The sequence below is a fragment of the Spinacia oleracea genome, chromosome 6, assembly GCF_020520425.1.
Source record: "Spinacia oleracea cultivar Varoflay chromosome 6, BTI_SOV_V1, whole genome shotgun sequence".
NCBI lineage: Eukaryota > Viridiplantae > Streptophyta > Magnoliopsida > Caryophyllales > Amaranthaceae > Spinacia > Spinacia oleracea.
This window is the reverse complement of record NC_079492.1, coordinates 21,280,495-21,305,410: the sequence shown is the minus strand read 5'-3', so window position 1 is coordinate 21,305,410 and position 24,916 is coordinate 21,280,495. Positions and strand designations below refer to the sequence as shown.

General features: G+C 37.4%; 2 protein-coding genes across 2 annotated transcripts; both read left to right on the top strand.

Moving 5' to 3' along the window:
* The first annotated feature begins 19,417 nt into the window (after window positions 1–19,417).
* Window positions 19,418–21,544, top strand: LOC130462997 (protein FAR1-RELATED SEQUENCE 5-like). The gene is made up of 4 exons (XM_056832008.1): window positions 19,418–19,474; window positions 19,976–20,216; window positions 20,680–20,800; window positions 20,899–21,544. The coding sequence occupies exons 1-4, from the start codon at window positions 19,418–19,420 to the stop codon at window positions 21,542–21,544; spliced, it is 1,065 nt and encodes a 354-aa protein (XP_056687986.1).
* LOC110792296 (protein FAR1-RELATED SEQUENCE 1-like) lies at window positions 20,620–24,461 on the top strand. Its single transcript, XM_021997113.2, has 2 exons — window positions 20,620–22,604; window positions 22,694–24,461. Exons 1-2 carry the CDS (start codon window positions 21,684–21,686, stop codon window positions 23,021–23,023), a joined length of 1,251 nt encoding a protein of 416 aa, XP_021852805.2. The 5' UTR covers window positions 20,620–21,683; the 3' UTR covers window positions 23,024–24,461.
* The last annotated feature ends 455 nt before the right edge of the window (window positions 24,462–24,916 follow it).

Below are 24,916 nucleotides of genomic sequence, written 5' to 3'. Positions count from 1 at the left end.
CATACCCATGTTGTAGCCTTGTCCGTTTATTGTTTTAACTCCACAAAATTGAGCCCTATTAGCCCCGTTGGTTACTTGTCCCGAGTCTAGCTTGGGGGAGCTTCGGTGTTCGTAATGGTTTCATTGATGTTGATTGATTGGCACACTAAGCCAATAGTTCGTGGTTCGAGGCTATGTTTGGATTTGTGGTTCGGAAATGGTGTATATTATTGTTGGCACCCAAGCTTGTAACAGTTAGAATTAGATTTATCTATGTACTTTCGATTTCATTCTTTAGTTTCATTTTCAATAAAAAAAAAAAAAAAAAAAAAAAGAAAAAAAAAAAAAAAAAAAAGAAAAAAAAAAAGAAAAAAATTAAAGAAAAATCAAAGAAAAATCAAAAATACGTTTTTCGTTTTTGTATATAGTTTGAAGGCAGGGAAAGGGGATTGAACAAAGATCATTGACATTATATTATGTTTTTCCCCTTGGTCATATATAACTTGGTTGATTGTTCGGGTTTCATGGTTCGACGGAGTTGGATTTTCAGCATTATCACGCCGACGCATATAGTTCACATTTGCTCCCCAAGTTGGACCTTACTCTCACTTTTTCCCAAATTATATCCTACCCTTCCTTTCCACCTAGCCCCGTTACAAGCTTACTATAAAGACCTCTTGATCGGCATGTTTGTTTTGTGAATAAGCGAAAATTGTTTCTTGCTATTGTCATCTTACCCCGCATTGCATCATATATTCATAGTCTACAAAGTATGCGGCGAAGACTAGCTTGATTGAGAACGGTTTGTGGCTAAGCTTGGTTGTTTCAATTGTGGATCATGATGCTTTGTGGTTCTATTTGTATCCGAGCTAAATTTCTGTCTTAATAACTTTGTTTGATTGTTTGCCCGAGAGTTGAGTAGGTTTGTTCAAGTTCAATGAAAGTCATGTGCGTCTCATTTCTCTGTTTTCGGTCTAGTGTTGCTTGGGGACAAGCAACAGTTTAGCTTGGGGGAATTTGATGAATCATATTTATATAGGGTATTCTAGGCTCATTTAGGTTGCATTTCTAGGCATTCGTCTCATTTTAGTTGCATTTAGAGTCATAATTGCATAAGTCGTCGTTATTGTACTCTATTACGCTCCGTTTGTGTTTTCTTTGATATTTCAGGTGATTTTACAATCATTTGGGTGCTTTCGGAGTGTTTGGAGGTGGAACGAATGATCACCGGATGGTTTGAGTCGGAGACGAAGTGTTTGATCGGAGAATTGAGTTTTCCGGGGATGATTAACTCGATATATCGCTTGTGCATAGCTCGCAAGACCCCTCGTTGGCTCGCAAGACATCTATCGTAGGCTCGCTACATTTATCGTTGGCTCGCAAGATCCCTCGTTGGCTCGCAAGACATTTATCGTAGGCTCGCTACATTTATCGTTGGCTCGCTACATCCATCGTCGTGCCTCATCGCTTCATGGTTGTTTGCTTCACTAGGCCAGCGAGGGATGGCTCGCTAGCTCCCTCGCTGCCTCGTTGCTCGTCGCCTTGGCCTGCTATGCATCTCACTAGGCCAGCGAGGGATGGCTCGCTAGCTCCCTCGCTGCCTCGTTGCTCGTCGTCTTGTCTTGCTGCACTTCACTAGGCCAGCGAGGGATGGCTCGCTAGCTCCCTCGCTGCCTATAGCTTCGTCGTCTTGTCTTGCTGCACTTCACTAGGCCAGCGAGGGATGGCTCGCTAGCTCCCTCGCTGCCTATAGCTTCGTCGCTTGGCTTGCTACACACACGCGCAGGGCAGCGAGGGATGGCTCGCTAGCTCCCTCGCTGCTCTACCTTCTTGCTAGTCGCTCATCATGATGCCAGCGAGGGATGGTGCGCGAGATCCCTCGCTGCCCATGCCTCGCCATCTATCTTCCCGTGTGCGCGGCTCGTGCTCGGGTTTGGCTGCCACATCATCGCTCCATCGACCAATCATCGACGACTTTTATTTTTATTTTCATATTTATTTAATTTTTTTTTATTTTAGAAAATAGGAGCATATAAATACTCAAGGGAACTAATTAATTTCCCTCATGTTATTATTTTCCTAGAATTCTTTTAAACGTTCAGTTTTATTTCTCTCTCTACACATTATTGAGCCCTAGTTCATTCCATTCAATTAATCAATCTAGAGGTAATTCAATAATTTCTTTTGCTTTTATTCTTTCTTATTATTTTCGTTTCTTAGATTAATTCGTCCTTTGATTATGAATCTCGTTTTCATTATGTATTTCATGGTTGTTAATTCAATTATGAGCGAGTAGTTATATTCTAGGGCTAAGTTAGGGAAGCCATGTTTATACCATGATTGTTATGCAATAAAGTTTGCTAATCTATAGATTATTGCTTGAGTAATTCCAATTGATTTGTTCTTAATCGTTGATTCATGTTATCGGCCAATTTCATGGATTAATTATCTAGCTAATAGGAATTAGAATCGAAAGATCGTGTTTTTAGAGGCTTTGTACAATTGGCAATTCTGATTATGTTAGCGATCGTACTGCATATGTTGAATTGAAAGTGTTAAGATCCGACCGTAGGATTAGCATGTACTTTAATTACTCGACCTAGTTTATTCGTTGTCGAATTGAATTGTGTTATTGGATTGGTATAAGCATGGTGAACCGAACAGACGCCCTAGACCTTTAATTCATTGATAAATTACGCATTTTTATTATTGTTTTAGCTTTAGTAGTTAATACTCAAACTCAACTTTCGTTATTGAAATAGTTCGTATAATTGGGAAAAAACTAATAGAACTTGTCTCCCTGTGGGATCGACCCGTATTTGCTAAGTATCTGCTAACAACAGACACCGTGCACTTGCGGTATCACTTTTTAATTTATCACTCACTCAATTAAAAAAATACCTTTTTAACTCCTATCACATCTACTTTTTGAATAAATAACAATTGATAATCAAACACCCACTATCACCTAAAACTTTGTACAAAGTTAAGTGTAACGACTAATTTGGATGGAGGGAGTATTAAAAAATTAGTTGTTAAATTTTTTTTAAAAAAGGTTTTATTTTCTACGAACAAAAATTTCATCTCAATAAAGAATAATAATAATAATAATAATAATAATAATAAATAATCCTGCACACCTGACTAGTCAAAAGTTTATCTTAATAATCAATACGTTCAATTTTTTGGATAAGGAAATGAAACTAGGCGAACTACCTAGCTCTTCCTTTTGGATGAAACGTAATGACTCCGAGATAAAAGAAATGAAATCGAAAAGAACATAGTAACTACTCTAACCTCAAACTACTCGTTCCAAGAAAAACTTGGTAAATAGACTACACTTGTATATGATTAGCCGAGCAATATAAACCATTCAATCTCACCAGGAAACTATAACTCCAAGCCCATACCAGGTGCTTACCTAAACTAAACCGAAAAAACAATTATTTCTAAAAATCTAAAATTGAAAGTAAAAAAGTAAAGATAAATAAGAATAAATAAGTAGTTACAACAGTTACAAGAAAAACTAAGAAACAACAAAAGTTTCAACATGCATATACATGCAAATAGTAGCATAATTACATATTAACAACTAAATAAAAAAGCGCACCACCGTACTTGACAAGAAACATTGTCGAACGAGAAGAGAATCGATAACTTGATCAATACGTTCATATTCCACAAAATGTATTTTAAAATAATTTGCAATTGATCGACAATGTCAAAATTAAAAAAGTACACTGATTATCGTTCATAATATTCATCATTTAGACCTTTGAGTAGCTATCATCATCCACGATTTAGGGCATTATATAATTAACTTCATCTTGAATTGTACTACATCGTGTGTACCCATTTGCTTCACGTGAATTTTATAATATTTTTAATTTTTTTATTTTAAAAAGTGATTTTTTTATTTAAATTTCAGATTTTAATTAGAATGTTAGGAATTAAACACAGCTTAGTTAAGTCGTCAAGAATATGAAACGGACTTAGAGTCAAATATGAGTCTGATTTGGTTTATATGTTGTTTCCTATTTTAATTAGAATTGTAATTAGGAAACTAGATATATTTTGGTATGTATCAATCTCTAAAATTATTTAGACTTGGGGAACAAGTGTAATTCTAGTTGATGTGGGTTTCTAGTTTAGCCTATAAAAGAGGGTTTAGTTAGAAAATAAGAGGAAAAATACATTGGTGAGAGGAATCATCAATTGAGGGGTTATCGTATTATTTCGCAGGAACTTAATAATACGATAATATTTGGGATCTTTTACCAAACTAGCTACCTTTACAATTTTATTTACCAAAATGACTACTTTAAAAATCTATTTCCCAATGTAGCTAAAATATATTTACCAAAATGACTATTTTAATTTTGTGGCAAAAACAATTAAGCTGGTTTGGTTTTGTTCATTTTTTTATATAGCGAACCAGTCTTTTTTCGTTTTTTTATTAATCTTTTATTTTTGACTACTTTATACTCAGAATTGATTTTTCTTTTAAAATTAAATTGCCCACAAATAATTCAAAATGTTGCTCATGATGTTGTAATTTCGATACATACACGATAAACCATAGTAATAATTTAAGTTTGTTTATTTAGCCATTTTAATATTTTAATCACGTTTACTTTTTGTCAACCTAAACTCCAATGGTGGGCAAATTTGTATTATGCTTGTTATGACACATCATCTTATCAAGTTACACCATTGCTAGCTATTTCTTGCTTCAATGATAAGCTTATTATTAATTCATTATTTTAATTCATTTTTATTCAATTCATAGTTTCATACTTTATAATGAGAAATTACAGTAATTTAAAAAATTAAAAGAATACAATTGGTTATAGTAAGATAGTGACGTGGTCAGACTTGTAGGGATAAAAGACGTAAAAATTTGCACTGTTAGGTGCCTTTGTACGTTGCACACACTGCTCTTCTCCTTCACGTCACTTTCACGCACACGGTTTTAGAGTATGTTAAATTTTTGGTTGATCGAGTTTGCCAAGAAAATTCGTTTAACACAACGAATTCGCTCATCTAAGCGACTTAACAATATCCACAACAATGGTTCAACTAATTTCTTCATATTTCTAATATTTGCGAGCAAGTCCCTATAAAAAAAACTTGTTGCTAAGAGGCTAAAAGTATAAGCAAAACGCCAATCGGTTCACTAGCTATTAAAAATTTCAAAACGGTTCACTATTTAAAAAAAATTAAACAAGTTCATTAGTTTTTTTTTTAAAAAGACTCACAGTTAATTCGTTTTTAATTTAAAGTCAAAGGAGTAGCTACTTTGGGAAATACAATTTTAAAATAGTCATTTTATTTGGTAAATAAAATTTAAAAAGTAGGTAGCTTGGTAAAAAATCCTAATATTTGAGGGGGGAAAATCTAAATTTTCTCACAAACACTTGGGTCTTTTATTATTATTTTTGCTATTTGTGGGGTTTGCTCCTAATTTTCGTGGCACGTATTTGGTTATAACATAGAAAATATGAATTAAGTGGTTTTTAAATTCCTTGTTTCTTTTTTCTATTAAAAAAAAAACCATTCCTTGATTTTTTTGGTGTGTTTTAAATACCCTAATTCAATGTGATATTTTTTTTAAAGATTTATATTTCTAACTTTAGTGTTTAATATATACTAATTTTTACTTTTGTCTTGTTCAAAGACTTATACATCTACTTTAGTGGGTAAAGAACTTTTTTGCAGTGCATGTATAATCTTCAAGGATGAGTAATTGAGTACTAATCCAGCATGACAAGATAGCTAGTCGTTGATATTTTTGGATGTTAACATTTGTATTGCTGGATTTTAGAAGATTTTTCTTTGCCGAAAAATGACATCATGATCAATATTTTAATTTCTTTATTTTTGGAAGCATGATTGATTTATTTTACAATGTAATAGGATAGAAAATCGGACATAATTATGCGATAAAGGATTTGAACCGATTATATATTGACAAGATCCTTATTTATTTTCCTTATCTTATTTCAATTGAATTAAATCCAAGTAATACAATTCGGATTGGATTAGAACACTATAAAAAATTGTACCATTAACGACGAAAAATTCCGTCGCTAAAGGCCGATAATCGTTGATTAATGACGGGATTTTCTGCCGCGAACCCGTCATAAAAAAGGGTCGTCGTTAATGGAAAATGATGTCGTTAACCCGTCATAAACTACATTTGCGACGGTTGTTCCCGTCTTTGTTTGGTTGTTAACCCCGTCGCAAAAGACTTTTGCGACGGAATTTTTAACCCGTCGTAATTAGATTGTCGTTTAAGATACAAATTCTTGTAGTGGAAATTCAAGACATTTAACATATAAAATATATACTTAAATTAGTTCTAAAGAAATAAATTCATACTCGTGAAGTTAAGGAAATCTAGGGTGTCGTTACTGCCGTAAACTCGTACTAGAGTTCAGTTCACAACAAAAATAAGTTTGAATAACGGATGGTACCATGTGTAATAAGTTTAATTAAGGTTAAGTATCGAAAACTTTTGTGTAAGCTCGCCTTATTGAAAAGACTGCTTGATTGCTTAACTAATTGGACTGCTTAACTAATTACACTACAAGAATTTGTATCTTTAACGACAATACAATAACGACGGGTCAAAAGTGTAGTCGCAAAAGACTTTTGCGACGGGGATAACAACCAAACAAAGACGGGAACAACCGTCACAAATGTCTTTTACTACGGGTTAACGACGGGATTTTCCATTAACGACGACCCACTTTTATGACGGGTTCGCGACAGGAAAACGTTTTCAAAGAAAATTTATTTTCCATGGAAAATATTTTTCAAGTAGAACACAATTCCAAACCAGTTTTTCTTTATTTAGTTCCTTAATTACAAGAAAAATTATAAAGAAAAGAAAATAATAAGAGTAGATGGATGAATATTGAAGGGAAAGGTGAAGAGAGTTTGGAAAGCCAAAATCAATTTTCAATAAAACATTTTACATCAAACCAAATACTCTCTTATTGTCGTAACTTAATACATTTTATTATTATACAGAAAAATGCACTCTCTTTTGTGAATCATGTCGTTGAAAGTTCTAGCATTGTTTTATTCAACTCTTGATTGAGTAGTTAGAATAACTCTTTAATTTTTCTGACTATGATAGTATGCATGTGATGAACTCGCTGAAAATTCAAGTTTGCTATATGATACTAGTCCAACTTGGCCAACCAAGTACGGAGTACTAATGTAGTAATGAGAATTATAATCATGGAAAATTCATGCTTGATGTCTTATTTTTTTTTTTCTGACATAGGCTTCAAGCTGATGTCGTTGATGATTTTAGTACAACGTGAATTAATTTGCTATAACTTATAAATAAAAAAAAGTACTAATGCACTTAGTTTATTTAATTTAAAACACATTTTGTTATGTTTTATCACCTTTTCTTGCTTATTCAAGTTTAACTGTGTACTTGAGTTATGTTATTATGTAACCGAGAAAAAATCAAGGAAACAGAGAAATTACATAATTATGCAATTAGAGTAATTAAGGTGGGTGCTGAAATTTTTAGTCACCCTAATAATCTTTACACTACAAGAAATTGTACCATTAACGACGGAAAATCCTATCACTAAAGGCCAATAATCGTTGATTAATGACGGGATATCATGTCGCGAATCCATCATAAAAGGGGGCCGTCGTTAATGGAAAATCTCGTTGTTAATCCGTCGTAAAAGACATTTACAGTAGTTAGCCCCATCATAAAAAACTTTTGCGACGGGATTATTGACCCGTCGTAATTAGGTTGTCTTTAAAGATACAAATTCTTGTACTGTTAGAACATGTTCGTTGTTATGAAAGACCTTACATAATACCTTCGTTTCTTAATGTTCTTTACGCTTACTATTTGCACGGACTCCAATGCAATATTTAACCACTAATAAATCCGATTCCGTATGTGAAAAAATTATAAAAGTTGATATTATGAAAATACATACCGATGCCAATCTAACAAGTTAGATATTACACGATAACATTTTGATATATATAAGAGTTATAATTTACGATCAAAGTTTTCACACTTTGTACATATATTGCAAGGCGTAAAGAAATTTCAAGAACAGATATAGTTAACTTGAGGTCCTTAATGGACTTTAACTGAGATGTTACTTTAAGTACCATCTCAATTTAAGGTCATTAAATTTTCTTTTAATATATGTTTAACTTATTGTTTACAATGATTTTGAAATTTTCAGCCACTAACATTTAGTTATGTCAAACAACTCGTCTAACAAGATACATTATTTGTTTTAGCCAATAACTTTTCGATTTCACCCGACTAATCAATTTCATTTTTATTTGAATTAGTGTTATAAAATAAATCCTTAATTTATGAGTTTATTAGCTAATTGCATGTTTCCAAAACACCACAAGCTAAACAGTGGCGTATCTAGTATTTCAAAATAGGGTATGTAAAATTATAACATTAAAAAAATTATGACATCTGAACACGAAAAAATCATCATATCATCCGAATTTGATGTTCAAATAAAAAATTTCTAAGAAAAAATATTCCAACTGCTCTCAAAGATTTTTCATTCAGAATATTTTCGTCATTTATTTCAACGCATATGCCAAACAATGAAAGTATGATACTAAAGAAAGAAGATGAAAAGCCAACGTTTTGTATTTTGGGTGAAAATAAAATAAAATCATAAGATAATTTAAAAAAGGTTTATGTAATATTGAACTTGGTGGATTTGCTCTTCCGGGTAATCAATATTTTAATTTTAACATAAAAGTTTATAGGAAGTTGAAAAGTGTGGCACCATTTTTTAGAAATTTTACTTTATTGAACTCATACTCCATTCGTTCCGAAATAATAGGGACACTTTGACTTTTGACACTATTCACAAATTTCAAATTGACTTATCGTTTGTGATTTATGGGTAAGTAAAAATATAATCGTGTGGGTCTTGTTTGATTTATCTCAGTATGTACTTTATGAATATCAACTTTTTATAATTTTTACGAATATAAAATTAGAGATATTAATATCCAAACATTTACATTGGTAGGCGTGAAAAGGTAAGTTGAGCCATTATCTCGAAACGGAGGGAGTACTTCCTAGCTTCACGCGAAGTAATATACTAATACTCCTAAAGTCCTAAGTGACATTTTTGTTTGCTTTAGGAGAATTGTAGGAAATAGTACTGCCAAAATATGAAAGTATGGGCTGAATATTTGATTTGTATGTAATGTTGTGAGTGTGACGTATTGATGAACATCGTCTTAGAAGTAAAATTCGCCGACTATGGTGCAGTCGGATATAGGCGTGCCCCAATATTTAACAATGCAATCTGTCTTAGTGTGCACTCAAATAGACGAATTAGAAACTCATAATATGCTCAGAACTTTTGGTTTCAGAAAACCTAAAATAGGAGAAGAAGAATGAGTTTTGTTTCTGTGTTTTGAAAGGCTTCCCAGGAACGATTTTAAACCTAACATAAAATGTAACCTAAAATCAGAAATCAATTAAATAGAAGACGGCAATCAAGGACCTATTTCGGAAATCACGCGGCAATTAAGATTGTGGAATGAGTTTCGTAACTGAATGATCTTATATATAAGAGATGGACCGCCAGTTTACGACTTGGCCCAAAAAGGAGGCCTCAAGCGCACGTGTCTCGTGCCACGAACCGGTCGGACGACGGTGGCGGCGCGCGCTAGGGGATGCCCCCTCTAGCCCAAACCAATAAGGAAAGTACTTCAAAGTATGTTAATACAACACAACCCATATTTAAACCAGGGAAAACCTCGCCTCGCAACGTGGGAAAAAACTTTCCTGAAAATAGTAAGTGTGTTCCCATCCTTTGCATTATATCCAACAAGAACTAACTTTATTTATTTATTTCCCCAAATGAGCCATGAGGGCTGTTGTGGGCAAAATTATCATGCCTTCGTGTACCAATGAGGATGTGACACATGGCACGTATTACGCCCCCTAAGCAGAAATCATACGAAGTCTACTCCGGAGCATGAGTATTAATCTAGGTATCTACAATGTATGTATTTAAGTGTGTATAAATGTATGTATAATACCTATACCTGGAAAGGGGCTTAATTAGTATGTATCCCAAGTGAATGACTAAACACAATAGGCCCAAATAGCCCACTATTGCCAAAAGGGGCCAAAGAATTGTAAGGAGAAAGGACACATGTCCTCCTCCCATTCCCCAGCCAATCATGTAAAGGGAATATTAGGTCATTCCCACAAAAACCTAGTACTATAAATAGTCCCACTTCCCTAGAAAAAGGGGTCACAATCAATACATTCAAGAGCAATTGCTGCTCTGCCTTCTCTCTACTTTCTCTCTCTATAAAAATACAATCTTGTTAAATCCTTAAAAGTTACCGGAAAACCTCCAAGGTATCTTACCGGAAAAACCCCACAACATTTGGCGCCGTCTGTGGGGAGGTACGGTAACATGGAAGATCAACGACAGGACAACGATACTGGGCGGCCTACGCGAGTAGAGCGGCCACCCCTCGAAAGAGAAATGCCGACTGAACATCATACGCCGGCCACGAGAATCACCGAAGATGCCGCGCGTATATTTGCGGCCGGGCACACCCCTCGTCACACTGCCGAGGTAGAGGTGCTCAGCGAGGAGGACGACCAGGCCAATCGCACCCCTCCTGGAGGACACCTGGATCCTCGGGTGGATACGGTAATAGAGGAGAACCCTGATATGCCTGTCTCTGTGGGTGCTCTTCGGGCTATTTTGGCTGAGTTCCAAGCTGATGTGGGAAAGACAGTTAATGCTGAGGTACAGAAGAGTATGCTGATCTACACCACTGCTGTGGCTGCAAATCATGAGGGGCCGGCAAGCAATAGGCCAACACTTTCTTTGCGCCCCCCAAACGTCTGGACCAGGCTGACAGGCGAGGACCTGAGGAGACAGCCGCCAGCAAGTCAGCCCAATCAGGCAATGTCTTACCTACCACGCCGACTGCCACGGCGGCTGATCGGAGAAACGTCCCGAGGACGTGAGCAGCCACGCGCAGAGCAATTGCCTGACTCTGAACTTTCTGACACTGGGTCAACCCCCGTCATGCTGGATAGGCCTCTCCCTCATCCAACTTATACGCATCTGAGCCAGGCGCGTCCAGGGGTCACCCGTCCAACCCGTCAAACTCGCGGACGCGAGTCTTCCCAGCGGCTACCCTACTCAAGGCGTCAAGATCCTGTGTATCACATTCAGGAGGGGGTGTCCAACATGGCCCTAGGGCACACCACCCCTTTTGCAGACTCCATCATGAGAGCCCCGAGCGAACCCAAAGTCAAGCCGCCCAACATTGATGCTTACGATGGGACCACAGATCCAGACATGCACCTCTTGGTTTACCGGCATCACATGTATGTCCAAGGAACAACTGACTCAACCTGGTGTAAGTATTTTCCGGGCACACTCAAAGGAGTAGCATCTAAGTGGTTCGAGAGACTTCCAGCCGGAACTATTCGCTCTTTTTCGGAGCTCGAGCTATTGTTCTCTACTCGGTTCATGGCTCACAAGGAAGAGAAGAAGACGAGCATGCATCTGAGTAGGATTCAGCAAGGGAAGGACGAGTCTCTGAGGAGTTATGTGAAGAGATTCAATCTAGAGGCAGGGCAAATTTCGGATTTGCCAGATGGTGTTGCATTCGATAACTTCATTCGAGGGCTTAAAAAGGGCTCTTTCAAGTTTGATCTGGTAAAGAAAAGCGTCCGAACAATGGCAGAAGTGCTGGATGAGGCCGAGGCCTTCATTCATGCAACAGAGATTTGCAGCGTCCCGAAAGATCCCAGAGGAAGTGATACCGCCGAGCTAGCGGCAAAAAAGGAGAAATTCGAAAAGAAGAATCGGCCTAACGGGACGTGGGCTATTGCAAAAGAGTCAGACAGGGCCCCCGGAGCGGCAGGTCAGAAACGGCCCAGAACTTATGATCGGGAGCGATTTGAGTATAACACAGACATGTACACAATTCTGATGGACGTCGGGTCCAAATATGACATTGATCGTCCATTTCCCATGAAGTCGCCACCAGAAAGTAGGGACCCCAAACTGTACTGTCACTTTCACAGTGACATTGGGCATGACACCAATGAATGTAAGAGCTTGAAAAGGGCATTGGACGGCCTAGCCACCAAGGGATTCTTAAAAAGTTATATCAGCAGGAACACGGGAGGTTCTGGCAAACCCTTCTACAAGAAAAACAAATCCCCTCCCTCGGAGGAAGATGAGAATCGTACCGACCCAGAGTGCGTAGCAGTCATCTCAGGAGGATTGGCCGCCGGCGGGCCGACCATGAGGGGCCAGAAGGATTATGCCAAGCGATTGGGGCAAGTGATGCTGTCCGGCAAGGCCACAGTTGACCCGTTTTCAAAAGTTGAAATCGGCGAGGCCGACCGTGGGAATATCTCCACCCCGCATGACGATCCTTTGGTAATTGAGTTAAAAATTGCTAACCTGAGGGTTAGGCGTATTTTGGTTGATACAGGAAGTTCGTCGGACATAATTAGTCTAGAGTGCTTGAATCGGCTGCAACATGATTCCTCAAAGATTGAGAAAATCCACTATCCCATTATAGGCTTCGGAGGTAGTATCATCCACCCAGTCGCCATAATTACCCTTCCTCTGAGGATGGGAAATAAAAAGGAATCTCGGCAAATGGATGTCCGTTTTCTCATAGTGAAAGACCTGACGGCATATAACATCATCTTGGGGCGTCCCACGTTGAATAGGGCAAAGGCTGTCATTGTGACTCATCTGATGCTTCTTAAGTTCATTTGTGACGATGGGAGTGTCAGCACTATACATGGTGACCAGCAACAAGCTAGAGATTGCTACCTAACCACCTTGAGTCCAGAAGCATGGGGGACGGGTGAAGAGAAAGGGACATCGAGCAACAAACGAAAATGTGGCGACACAGAATCCAAGATCGTCAAAGAAACATTAACTATCTCAGCAGGGCACATGGAAGAGAGACGCCCAGAGCCTGTTGGGGCCCATTTCAATGTGGTATTAAACACAGATAAACCTGACAGAGTAGTGCCCATCAGGATTTCTCCTGACGACCCGCTGGCGGCAGAGTTGGTCCACCTTTTGAGAGAATTTGAAGATATCTTTGCTTTCACAGTGGACGAAATGCCGGGTATTGACCCTGCTGTGGCCGTCCATAAGCTGAATGTGGACCCAAACTTCAAACCGGTTCGTCAGAAGAAAAGGAACCATGGGGAAGATAGAAATCAGGCGGCAGCCGCGGAAATACAAAAGTTGATGGAGGCTGGGTTCGTCAGGCCTAGTCAGTACCCCGACTGGGTTGCTAACGTGGTCCTCGTCAAAAAACCTAATGGTACCTGGAGAATGTGTGTTGACTACACCAACCTCAATAAGGCATGTCCAAAGGACAGTTTCCCATTGCCCAAGATTGACCGGCTCGTCGACTCTACAGCAGGGCATGCTATGATGAGCTTTGTGGATGCATACTCAGGGTTTCATCAGATTCCGTTGTGGCCTGACGACTAGGAAAAAACGTCATTTGTTACTGAACAAGGCCTTTACTGCTACAAAGTGATGTCGTTTGGGTTAAAGAATGCACCGGCCACCTTTCAGCGTCTTATTAACACTGTGTTCATTAAGCAGCTCGGCAGAAATATTGAAGCTTACATTGATGATATGATCGTAAAAAGTAAGCTGAGGGCGGCGCACATAACTGATCTCAGGGAGACATTTGAGACTATTCGAGCTTACAACATGAGGTTGAATCCTAAGAAGTGTGTGTTCGGGGTGACGGCAGGCAAATTCTTAGGTTTCTTGATTGATGAAAGAGGAATCGAAGCCAACCCAGACAAAATCCAGGCAATAATTGATATGAGCTCACCAAAGACAGTGAAGGAGGTCCAGCGGCTCACAGGTTGCTTGGCCGCCCTGGGAAGATTCCTTTCCAGGGCTGGAGACAAGTGCCACTACTTTTTTAGATCTGTCAGAAAGAAGGCCAAGTTTGAATGGTCGGACGAGGCCGAGGCGGCATTGGTCAGACTAAAGGAGCACTTGCATACCTTGCCTCGTCTTGTTAGTCCCTTTCTAGGAGAGAATTTGTACATGTATCTTGCCGTGTCCGAGCACTCGTTGAGTGCCGTTCTACTGACAGAAAGGGAAGGAATACAGATGCCGGTATATTTTGTCAGTCATGTTCTTCAAAATGCTGAAGTTAGATACCCTACAGTGGAAAAGTTTGGCTTAGCTCTGTTCATGGCCAGCAAAAAACTCCGTCCTTATTTCTTAGCTCACAAAATAGTGGTCTACACAGATCAACCGCTCAAACTCCCCTTCACAAAGCTGGAGGCGTCAGGACGAATGCTGAATTGGGCAATAGAGCTGAACGCCTTTGATATCACCTATGAGCCGAGGAAAGCTGTCAAGGGGCAGGCATGTGCCGACTTTATTGTTGAAATGACGAGGCCTGACTTTGCCAAGAATACAAACACGGTGTGGACAATGTATGTAGACGGCTTATCCACACAGAATGGATGTGGAGCTGGGATAATCTGTCACTCCCTAGAAGGAGACACTTTTGAGTATGCTATGCGATTTAACTTCCAGGCGTCAAATAATGAAGCCGAATATGAAGCCCTGCTTTGTGGCATTAAAATGTGTAAGGCGGCAGGCGCCGAGGAGATTGTAGCACTGTACCCTCTGACGAGCTTGCCGCTTGCTCCCCCACCTCGACATATTCGTCAATCTCTTGAAAGAGTTCGGCATATTTTTCGTCGGCTGCCGGGGCGGTGGAAGAATATCTCTCCCTAGGGGGTGTCGATGCTTCTTCCCGCAAGCGCAGGCGCGTAGGATCTGCCGTTTGCTTGGTTCTAGCCATGCCTTCTGCATAGTGAACGAAGCACGGCTTAGGAGTGACCAACAATGAAGAAAAAGACGCGATTGGACGTCCGCCCCGACAAAAGATGAACGGCGGAAAAATCTTAAATAAAACCTTCAAACCCTTACCTAGTACTAAGAGGTCGGCCGCTAACAAAGAGAAAAATGACGAGAGGATAACAAAAACAAGAAAGAAAGGCGAAAACTAACCTTGAAAGATCTGCAAAGTACTTGGTGAAGAACAGGATGAGTTTCGCGAAGAACAGGATGAGTTTGACGAAGAAAAGGTTGAGTCTCGCGGTGGCCGAAAATCGCCTGATGGTGGTGGGAATACGCCGGAAATCGCCTATGAGACAGCTCTGTGAAAACGAAATGTAATAAATGAAATTTACCCCCCTCTATATATAGGGAGGGGCAAAATGGAGAAAGGTGACACGTGTCACCACCTCAACACCTGACCCAAAGATGAAGATGCAAATCAAAGGTCAAGAAGCGATACCCGGAAAGTGTTTCCAGAAATGCCCTTCTTGAGGGGCAAATGTTGTGGGCAAAATTACCATGCCTTCGTGTACCAATGAGGATGTGACACATGGCACGTATTACGCCCCCTAAGCACAAATCATACGAAGTCTACTCCGGAGCATGAGTATTAATCTAGGTATCTACAATGTATGTATTTAAGTGTGTATAAATGTATGTATAATACCTATACCTGGAAAGGGGCTTAATTAGTATGTATCCCAAGTGAATGACTAAACACAATAGGCCCAAATAGCCCACTATTGCCAAAAGGGGCCAAAGAATTGTAAGGAGAAAGGACACATGTCCTCCTCCCATTCCCCAGCCAATCATGTAAAGGGAATATTAGGTCATTCCCACAAAAACCTAGTACTATAAATAGTCCCACTTCCCTAGAAAAAGGGGTCACAATCAATACATTCAAGAGCAATTGCTGCTCTGCCTTCTCTCTACTTTCTCTCTCTATAAAAATACAATCTTGTTAAATCCTTAAAAGTTACCGGAAAACCTCCAAGGTATCTTATCGGAAAAACCCCACAACAAGGGCTATACTCCTGCGAGGAAGTCTCGCAAGCTGTTATGTTTTGTAAAAACATAACAGCAAAAATAATCAATGAAATGGTACATGTTAATCGAAATGGTACTATGTTTTTAATGAAATTGTACTCTTTTTAACGAAATGGTACATGTTTTCATCGAAATTTGATAATCTGTTTAACTAAATGCTACTCTTTTTTTAATGAAATTGTACAATTTTTTAAATAGATGGTATATATTTGGTGCCGTGATGTGTTTGCTCACACATCATAGCATGCTGCGTCGCCGCCCTCATACTCCTGCATGGCTGCATACTCTTAATTGGTTCCGCCCCTGATTAGGTAAGATACTAAGATGGTGGGTTGACTGTTGATTGAAGATGATAAGAAATCGAGAACTGTGTCCGAAGAATTTGTATCTTTAACGACAACCTAATCCATGGGTGCACGTGCTCTATTTTGTTTATTTTGTTTGATAAATGCTCTATTTTATTTGTTGATTCATCATTATGTTGCGTTTGACCTCTTTTAATTTAGAAATAAATTAAAGGGCTACAATTATTGTTCTAGTTTATCAACTGTATTCAATTACGTACAGATTTAAAAAGAAATCAATTAAAGAAATCCCGATGGTTAGCTTTCTACTTTTGCTTTTAGGTTTAGTATTGTTCTTGTGCAGAAAATAGTGTTGTTTTCCCTTCATTCCTAAATAAGTGTTATGTTTCTAAATATAGCGTTCTCTTATAAGTGTCTTATTTCTATTTTTTGGACATGCTAAAATTATTATCCGACCCCTTAATTAACAATTAATTACACAATATACCTACCTTTTACTAAAAAATATGCCAAAAAACTAAAAATATTTTTTTGAAAAAAATGGGAATCTTTTTTTTTTTTGATAATTTGTGTTTTCATTGCGTTATGACCATATGGCCTCATTCTGTTACGAGCAAACTTCAAGCTATTTTGTCAACTGAATACGATTACAATGAAAATGACATTATCCAAAAGCGAAGTATCAGACCCACGCAATGAAATCATCTTCCCTACTAAGGCCTTGCTTTGCTAGATCCGCAACTCAATTTGATGCCCGACCTTGGTGCGTAATGATAATGTTGTGCGATGATGATGCACAGTTGCGGATGAAATTCATAATGAAATGTATGTTCCATGGCCCATGCCCCTTCTTTGTCTGTGCACCATTTCACAGCATTCGCGGATCGGATTCAATTATCAAGTCACGACCATTGAAACTATAGCAGTTCAAATAGATTTTTATGGCACGGTGGATTGCAAACACCTCAGCTAGGTTGATCTCCATGCAAGGAATGGGAGAGGAAAAAAGGTATAAAAATTTCCCATGCGAGTCTCGAAGGACTCCTCCAATGGCTACTTTTCTGAGAGAGGGTATGGAAAGAAGCATCTACATTCCATTTGAGGGAGTACTTTGGTGGGGCATCCCACTGTACCGTGGGGGAGAGAGGCAATGAAGGCCCTTTGCCCACTTTTGACATGTTCCATCTTAGGCAAGAAGGGTTCCTTAGTACTTCTGCCGCGTTGTATGGGAAAGGGTCCCCCAGCCTTTAATCCACCAGCTTAAGCGGAGGAGGATGAGGTCTTTTAGTTGGGAGAATGATGCTGATTTTTTCTAAAAGATTCCAGGTAGTCCAGATTATGATTGAAAAACTAGCAAGCCATACTTTCTCGAAGAAGACATCTTTGAAAGGGGGGGACCATTGTATAAATGCCTCATAAAGCTCCAACGGAAAGGCCTAACCGAGGCTCCATAACTCGAGCCACCAACGCCATAAATTGCGAGAGAAGGGGCAATGTATGAGTAGGTGGTTGCATGATTCGGTGCAGTCACATAGGACACATAGGGACTCGGAGGAGGGAATTATACCGAGGTGAGCGGGTTTAGCTCTTGTATTCAGTTTTCCAAGTAGTGCGGGCCATGTGAACAACTCGATTCGATGAGGAACCAGACCTTTCCACATAGCCCCTTGAAAGGGACTATATGAGAACTAACGCATGATTTTGCGAGCTCGTATATGAGAAATATTTGACCGAGAAAATGTCGGATTTGTGTGGCGTCCAAATGAAAAAGTCTCGTGTTTCTAGATTGAAGTTAACCCCGTCAAGTAGTGAGAGGAGGCGTTGCCATTCATTTGTGTCATTTAGTCTGAAATCTCTCGCCCAAGTGAATACGTCCATCCCAAAAGGAAGTCAGGTTTGGCGGAAGGGGGGAACGTGCTCTATCTGTTTTAATTTCTCTCTCCATTCTCTCTCCATTCTCTCTCCTTAAACTTAAGATATGTTTCATCTTCTCTCTCCACTCTCTCTCCTTCATCTTCTTCGTTCGTCCCTCTCCTATTTCGCCAATAATATTCAAGAATTTTTTTTATATGGTGAAGTTTGACCACGAAATTCAAGACCTGATGTTTTCGCGGTCAAATTTGACCTTTTAAATTTTAAATTTGGTTTTGGATTTCAAAGTGTGTTGGATTTTTGATATTTTATTTTAGTTTATTTTAGTTCAATGAGATTTATGGGGTTGTGGTTGTTGTTTTTTATTTTTTATGATTTTGGGTTTGTTGATGATTTTTTGTGATTTTAAGGACTTTTTTTTATGATTTTTTGGGAATTTTTTTTTTTTTTTTAATTTAGGGTAAATCTTAGTTTTTTATGGGTTTGTATTTTTTTTTTTTTAAATTTAGGGTTAATCTTAACTTTTCAATTTTTTTTGATGATTTTGTTCTAATTTAGTTCGAATATTTTTGATGATTTTAGTTTTCTTCGATTTTTTTAATAGTTAATCTTAGTTTCGTTCAAAATTTTAATTTTTTTGATAATTTATGGGCTTGGTGATTTTTCTGGTTTTTATAATTTTTGGATGATTTTTTTTTTTGATAATTTATAGGTTTGATAATTTTTTGTTTGGTGATTTTTCTAGCTTCGGACTTTTTTGATGATTTTGGTGATATTTTGATGATTTTTCTAGGTTACAATTTGAGGAGGAGGGGAGCGTTATGGACGGTATTGAAGGGGGGGGGGGGATCGGTGGCAGACCAGCGCCAAAATTGAGGCGGAGGGCCGTGTTGAGGGGGAGGGGGCAGTGTTGAGGGAGAGGTTGCAGTGTTGAGGGAGGGTGCGGGTTACTTTGCTTTTATTATTTTTAATTTAACCCCTTCCCCAAAAAAATCACTCTAAATCATCGGTTCAAATCTTTCGTCCCACTCTTGTGTCCCATTCCATGTACCACTTAATTCTATTGGTCCACCTCATTAAATTATAATAACTTTTTTTTGCTTTTTTTTATTTTGTTTTTCTGATTTTAATTAAGGAATAGTAATAGTCCTCATATTCTTCTCTCCTATCACATTCAAAGATCAAAATACTTTTTAAGCGTTAAAAAGACAATTCAGTTTCTTCTACCTCCACAAAACCCTAATTAACTATTTTGATTACCAAACTTCCGTCTCTACAATGGATTCTAATAATCAATACGCATTCATGGGAGGTCCTGTCACTTTACCATCTAAGGTATGAGAATTCAATTGAATATTTTTCTGGTTTGAATCATTTTTATACTAAATACGAATCCCATAAAGAAGAGAATGTCATGTAAAACTTTTTGACAATATTATGTTGATTATGAAGATCAGATTCTAAAACATGATTATTGTTGTCAGACTCCATGATTATTGTAAAAATTTCAATTCGTATTTTTTTGTGGGCTACTTACATATTAGGTTGATTATGAACATCAGATGCTAACACATATGACATATCCTTCTCTTGTATTTTAATCTACAAGTAATTTATTCTATGTGCAACATTTAAGATACTTATGATTATATATTCGTATGAGATGAGAATTGGGGAAACAATTTGGAGTTTAAGAGAAACCAATCTAGAATAAATGGAAGTATGAGTGCTCTTATTTCGTGTGTTTGGGTTCTATATTTGGTCTTACAGATTAATGATACTGTGAAAGAAACCGGGTTAACGCACACTAGTCGTAGACTGCTTTTTGACAAGTAGCATGACCAATTGAGTGACGGTGATGTAGTAGCTAAGTCAGATAAGTATTCCAAAAATTGCATAACAAAAGACGAAGATAGAGGTATCGAAGATATTGAGCATGTGCCTAATATGAATGAAATTCACTCAAAACTACCAAATGAAACAATTCCAAACATAGGAATGGAGTTTGCATCAGAAGATATGGCTTATGATTTTTACAGAAAATACTCTAGAGTTATTGGGTTTGGGATCCGATTAAGTAAATTTCATAGAGATCAAAATAGTAAGGCAAATTTGTCAAAAACTACCCTATAAAATATGATTTTTGCGAAAAACTACCTTATAAAAAAAATGTTGTAATAAACTACCTTATAAAAAATTTATGTTGTAAGATACTACCTTTTCCCGAATTATGAACGTTTGATCGAAATTTCGGGATTGACTTTACCATATATATGTCACGTGCCATTTAATTACGTCTTTCCCGTTTGATGTCGCGTAATATGCACCTAGTAAAGTCAACGTCGTAATTTTAAATTAATGCTCATAATATGGCCAAAGGTAGTATCTTACAACATAAAAAATTTATAAGGTAGTTTATTACAACATTTTTTTTATAAGGTAGTTTTTCGCAAAAATCATATTTTATAAGGTAGTTTTTGACAAATTTGCCTCAAATAGTAATTTTCTTCTTGATAGGATCATTTTTTGTTCCTATGAAGGTGCTAGGGAGAAGGATAAGAGGGCCCCATATGTGAAGAAACACCGAGCTTTAACAAGAGTTGGGTGTAATGCAATGATCAAAATAAGTAGTCGAATAAGTGGAAGATTTCGTATCATTAAGTTCGAGCCACAACACAATCATGTTTTGTCAACACCGTCAAAGACTTTTCTACTTCGATCACAAAAAATGATCCGGTATTACTTGACATGACATGTAGCTCCGGTATTACTCCGAAAGCAAGTATGGAATTGATGAGTCGAAAGGCCGGTGGGAGAGAAAATCTAGGTTTTTTGCGTGTAGATTGCAATAATTATTTGAAGAAAAAAAGAGATCAAGAAATGAAAGTTGGAGATACTGGAGGGGTGCTCGAGTACTTGCAACGAAAGCAAATTGAAGATCCCAAGTTTTTTTATGCCATACAAGTTGACGCCGATGATCTAATTACAAATATTTTTTGGGCAGATGCAAGAATGATGTCTGATTATCACTACTTTGGAGATGTTGTTTGTTTTGATACAACTTACAAGAAAAATAAAGAAGGTCGTCCATTTGCTATGTTTGTCGGAGTTAATCACTATAAGCAAACCACTATTTTTGGGGCAGCTTTATTATATGATGAGACAACAGAAACTTTTAGGTGGTTATTTAACACATTTGTGAAGGCAATGAATAGAAAGAAGCCAAAAACTGTGTTAACCGATCAAGATGAAGCAATGGCAAATGCATTAGATGTAGAATGGCCGGAAACATATCACCGTCTATGTGTTTGGCACATGTACCAGAATGCCGCAAAACATCTTCACCATGTATTTGAGGAGTTTAAAAGTTTTGCCAAGGATTTTTGTTCTTGTGTTTATGACTGATGATGAAGTGGATTTTTTAGATGCTTGGAACACTATGCTGCAAAAATATAATCTGTGTTGAGATAGTTGGTTGGAGCGGTTGTTCAAATTGAAAGAGAAGTGGGCACTAGTATATGGGAGACAGACTTTTTGTGCTGATATGAGCTCAACACAGCGTAGCGAAAGTATGAATGCTCAAATAAAGAGATATATTAGCTACAAAAATCATTTGTGTCAATTTTTTGAGCATTTTGAGCGTCTTCTTGATGATAGGCGCTATGACGAAAATGTGGCCGATTTCAAGACAAAACATAGCTCTCCGGCTCTTCCATATCCCGTGCGAATTTTAAAGCATGCATCAACCGTCTACACCGCAGAAGTATTTGAATTATTCCAATGTCAAGTTTGGAAAGCATGGGATTGTATAATAGAAGAAGAGGACGTTGTTGGAACAACTTCCAGGTATAAAGTTTTCCCCCCAAGAAAAAAAATCGATCATTTTGTCACATTTGACTCAGAAGCTGCTACTATTTCTTGTAGTTGTAGAAAATTTGAATTTGTAGGGATATTATGTTCTCATGCCTTAAAGGTTCTTTGCTCAAAAAATGTTCACATGATCCCTGATCAATATATACTGAAAAGATGGAAAAAAGATGCAAAAGTTGAAACCTTACAAGAACATACGGTGTCATCTCCAAAAGTAGATGAAAAAATATGCTATAGGATACGGTTTCAAGAACTGGGTAAGTTATATAACCACTTTGCCGGTGTTGCTGCCGAGTGTCAAGAGACATATAAATTTGCTTTGGAGGTGCATCAAAAATCACTTGCTCAAGTAGAAGCATATCTTAAAAAGTTAATTTGTGGAGCTCCGGAAGATATTGGTGAAGATGGTCTAGATGGTGGAGAAAATGGTCACATTGACCAATCTGATATCTCGACAGTGAGAGGAGTAAAATCTAGAGCCGGTAGAGTAAGCAGAGGACGTGGAAGGGGAAACGGCCGCAATAATGGATCTGCTCGTTTCAAGAGTTGCTTAGATAAAGGTGGTGCTCGTAAAAAACATTGCACAAAAGATCAGGTATTAAATATCATATACGTACTTGTACTATAAATATTTAAAGACTTACTCCCAAAATATATTACTAATATTTAAATTGATATTACCAGCTTACAGGAACAACCCCTCTAACACAAATGGATTATACTACCCCTATGACACAAGAAGATTATGTTACTTTGCTAGAAGCTTACTCTATGACGCAAATGGGCTATACTATAACCCCTTTCTCACATGAGCATCATGGTGCCACCCTTGGCACCGGAAGTTTAACTCAACTATTAAATGTAAGTATATATATATTTACATTACTTTATAATACAATGGTGTTTAAGGAAGAAAACATATCTAATTATGTAATGATTCTTTTAAAGGAACAAATGTTCAGAACTGGAGCCAAAGAACCATATAATAACGGCGAAAATCGCCATCTTTTTTAGATGATAGAGGAGGATGATTAGGCGATGGAGAGAGAAGATCAACTCAAATGTTGAACTTCTGATTTTTAGCTAGTGATAAATATAACATTTTAATCTTTATCATTTTATCTTAAGGAAAATTTGTAATTATTAATCCAACCTTTGCCCGGTTTTCTTTAATTAAGCCTACCTATGCGATATTTCTAAATAATCCAACCTTTATGACCCAACTACTATTATTAAGTCTGGATGACCGGTTACCTGCTACAAAGTCAAGGAAAATTGGTAATTATTAATCCAACCTTTGCCCGATTTTCTTTAATTAAGCCTACCTATGAGATATTTCTAAATAATCCAACCTTTATGACCCAACTACTATTATTAAGCCTAGATGACCGGTTAACTGCTACAAAGTCAACGTTAAAAACGTTGACAACCTAAAGTTGGTTTCCCTCCTAAAATATTGGACACGTCATCATCACTTGCCACCTAAACAAGGATTTCATTTTTTTTCAAAAAACCCTTAACCCTTCTCTTCTATGTACCGTGTTTCAATTCCTCTCTTCTCCATTACTGCTGCTTCAACCACAATTGTACTGATTCATGACATCATCAACGATTTTCTTGTGGAAATAGGTGACTTCATCCACGCGCATTCAAATTTCGTCTCCAAAATCGTACAATTGAAGGTGAACTTACGAACCTTAACGTTTTTGTTCCTTTTTGGTAAATTTTGAATTTTGGGCTTCCTTGACGGTCAGTTCGTAAAAACCCGAGCTGTTGCAATAATATAGTTTTTTTTTATGTTGTGGGATGTTGGTTATTGTGGTCTTGTTGAAAATTTAGAAAGAAAAAAAAACCTTGAATTTGAAGAAGATCCAGATCCAATAGGCAATTGTTTTACCCCAGCCATAGCAATTGCTGATTATTTTTTATGAACTTCGAATGGAGAGGTATGACCGTATGAGAGATCGACAATGGTGGAGAAGAGCTAGAAGAGAAATAATGGAGAGGAGTGCAGAGATGAAGCAGAAAATCATAGAGGAGAGAGGAACGAAAATTAAAATAACAATTAAAGAAAATAAGGGGAAAAAAAACTAAAAAAAAATTATAAGTAAGGGTGAATACCGCCTATAGAAGGTTAGTAACTTATTAGGCTTAATAATAGTAGTTGGGTCATAAAGGTTGGATTATTTAGAAATATCGCATAGGTAGACTTAATTAAAGAAAATCGGGCAAAAGTTGGATTAATAATTACAAATTTTCCTTATCTTAATAGGTACAACAACATTACTTTTAAAATAGTTTTTTTGGACAATTAGTGTAGCTTCTGACTCTAAAAGGTTGTTGGTAGTGTTACTCTTTGTACGTTACTCATAATTCAAGTATTGTGATTTTAGTTTGGTTGTTGTAAAAGTACTACAAAGTTTCATTGGAATATTCTTTAATTTTGAGTGCATAAAAATTAGTTAGTAGAAATTGAAAATTATTAGGTATTTCCGGAAGGTCCCTATTGGTGTACCCGGGTGCATGTAATATGTTCTAAGTAGAAATTGTTAATGAGCTACGGGGACCGGAGCATTTTGTTTTTGCCTATGCTTATATGACAATGATTTATTCTACTCCGTATAACTTAAGCAATCTTCCCTTCAAAACAAAGTACAACTTTGTCAATCCTACAACAAATAAGAAATCAAGTGCTCACATTGTTTCAGCTAATTAGGCGTGGATGAAAAAAAGTTGGTATTTTACAACAAGAAAACAAAAAACTTTAACTCGGTTGTAGTCAGAAAAAAAAAATATTGAAATTGGAGGACTAAAAAATTAACAATTCCTTAATTAAAATATAAAAAAAAGCAAAAAGAAATTATTATAATTTAATGAGGTGGACCAATAGAATTAAGTGGTACATGG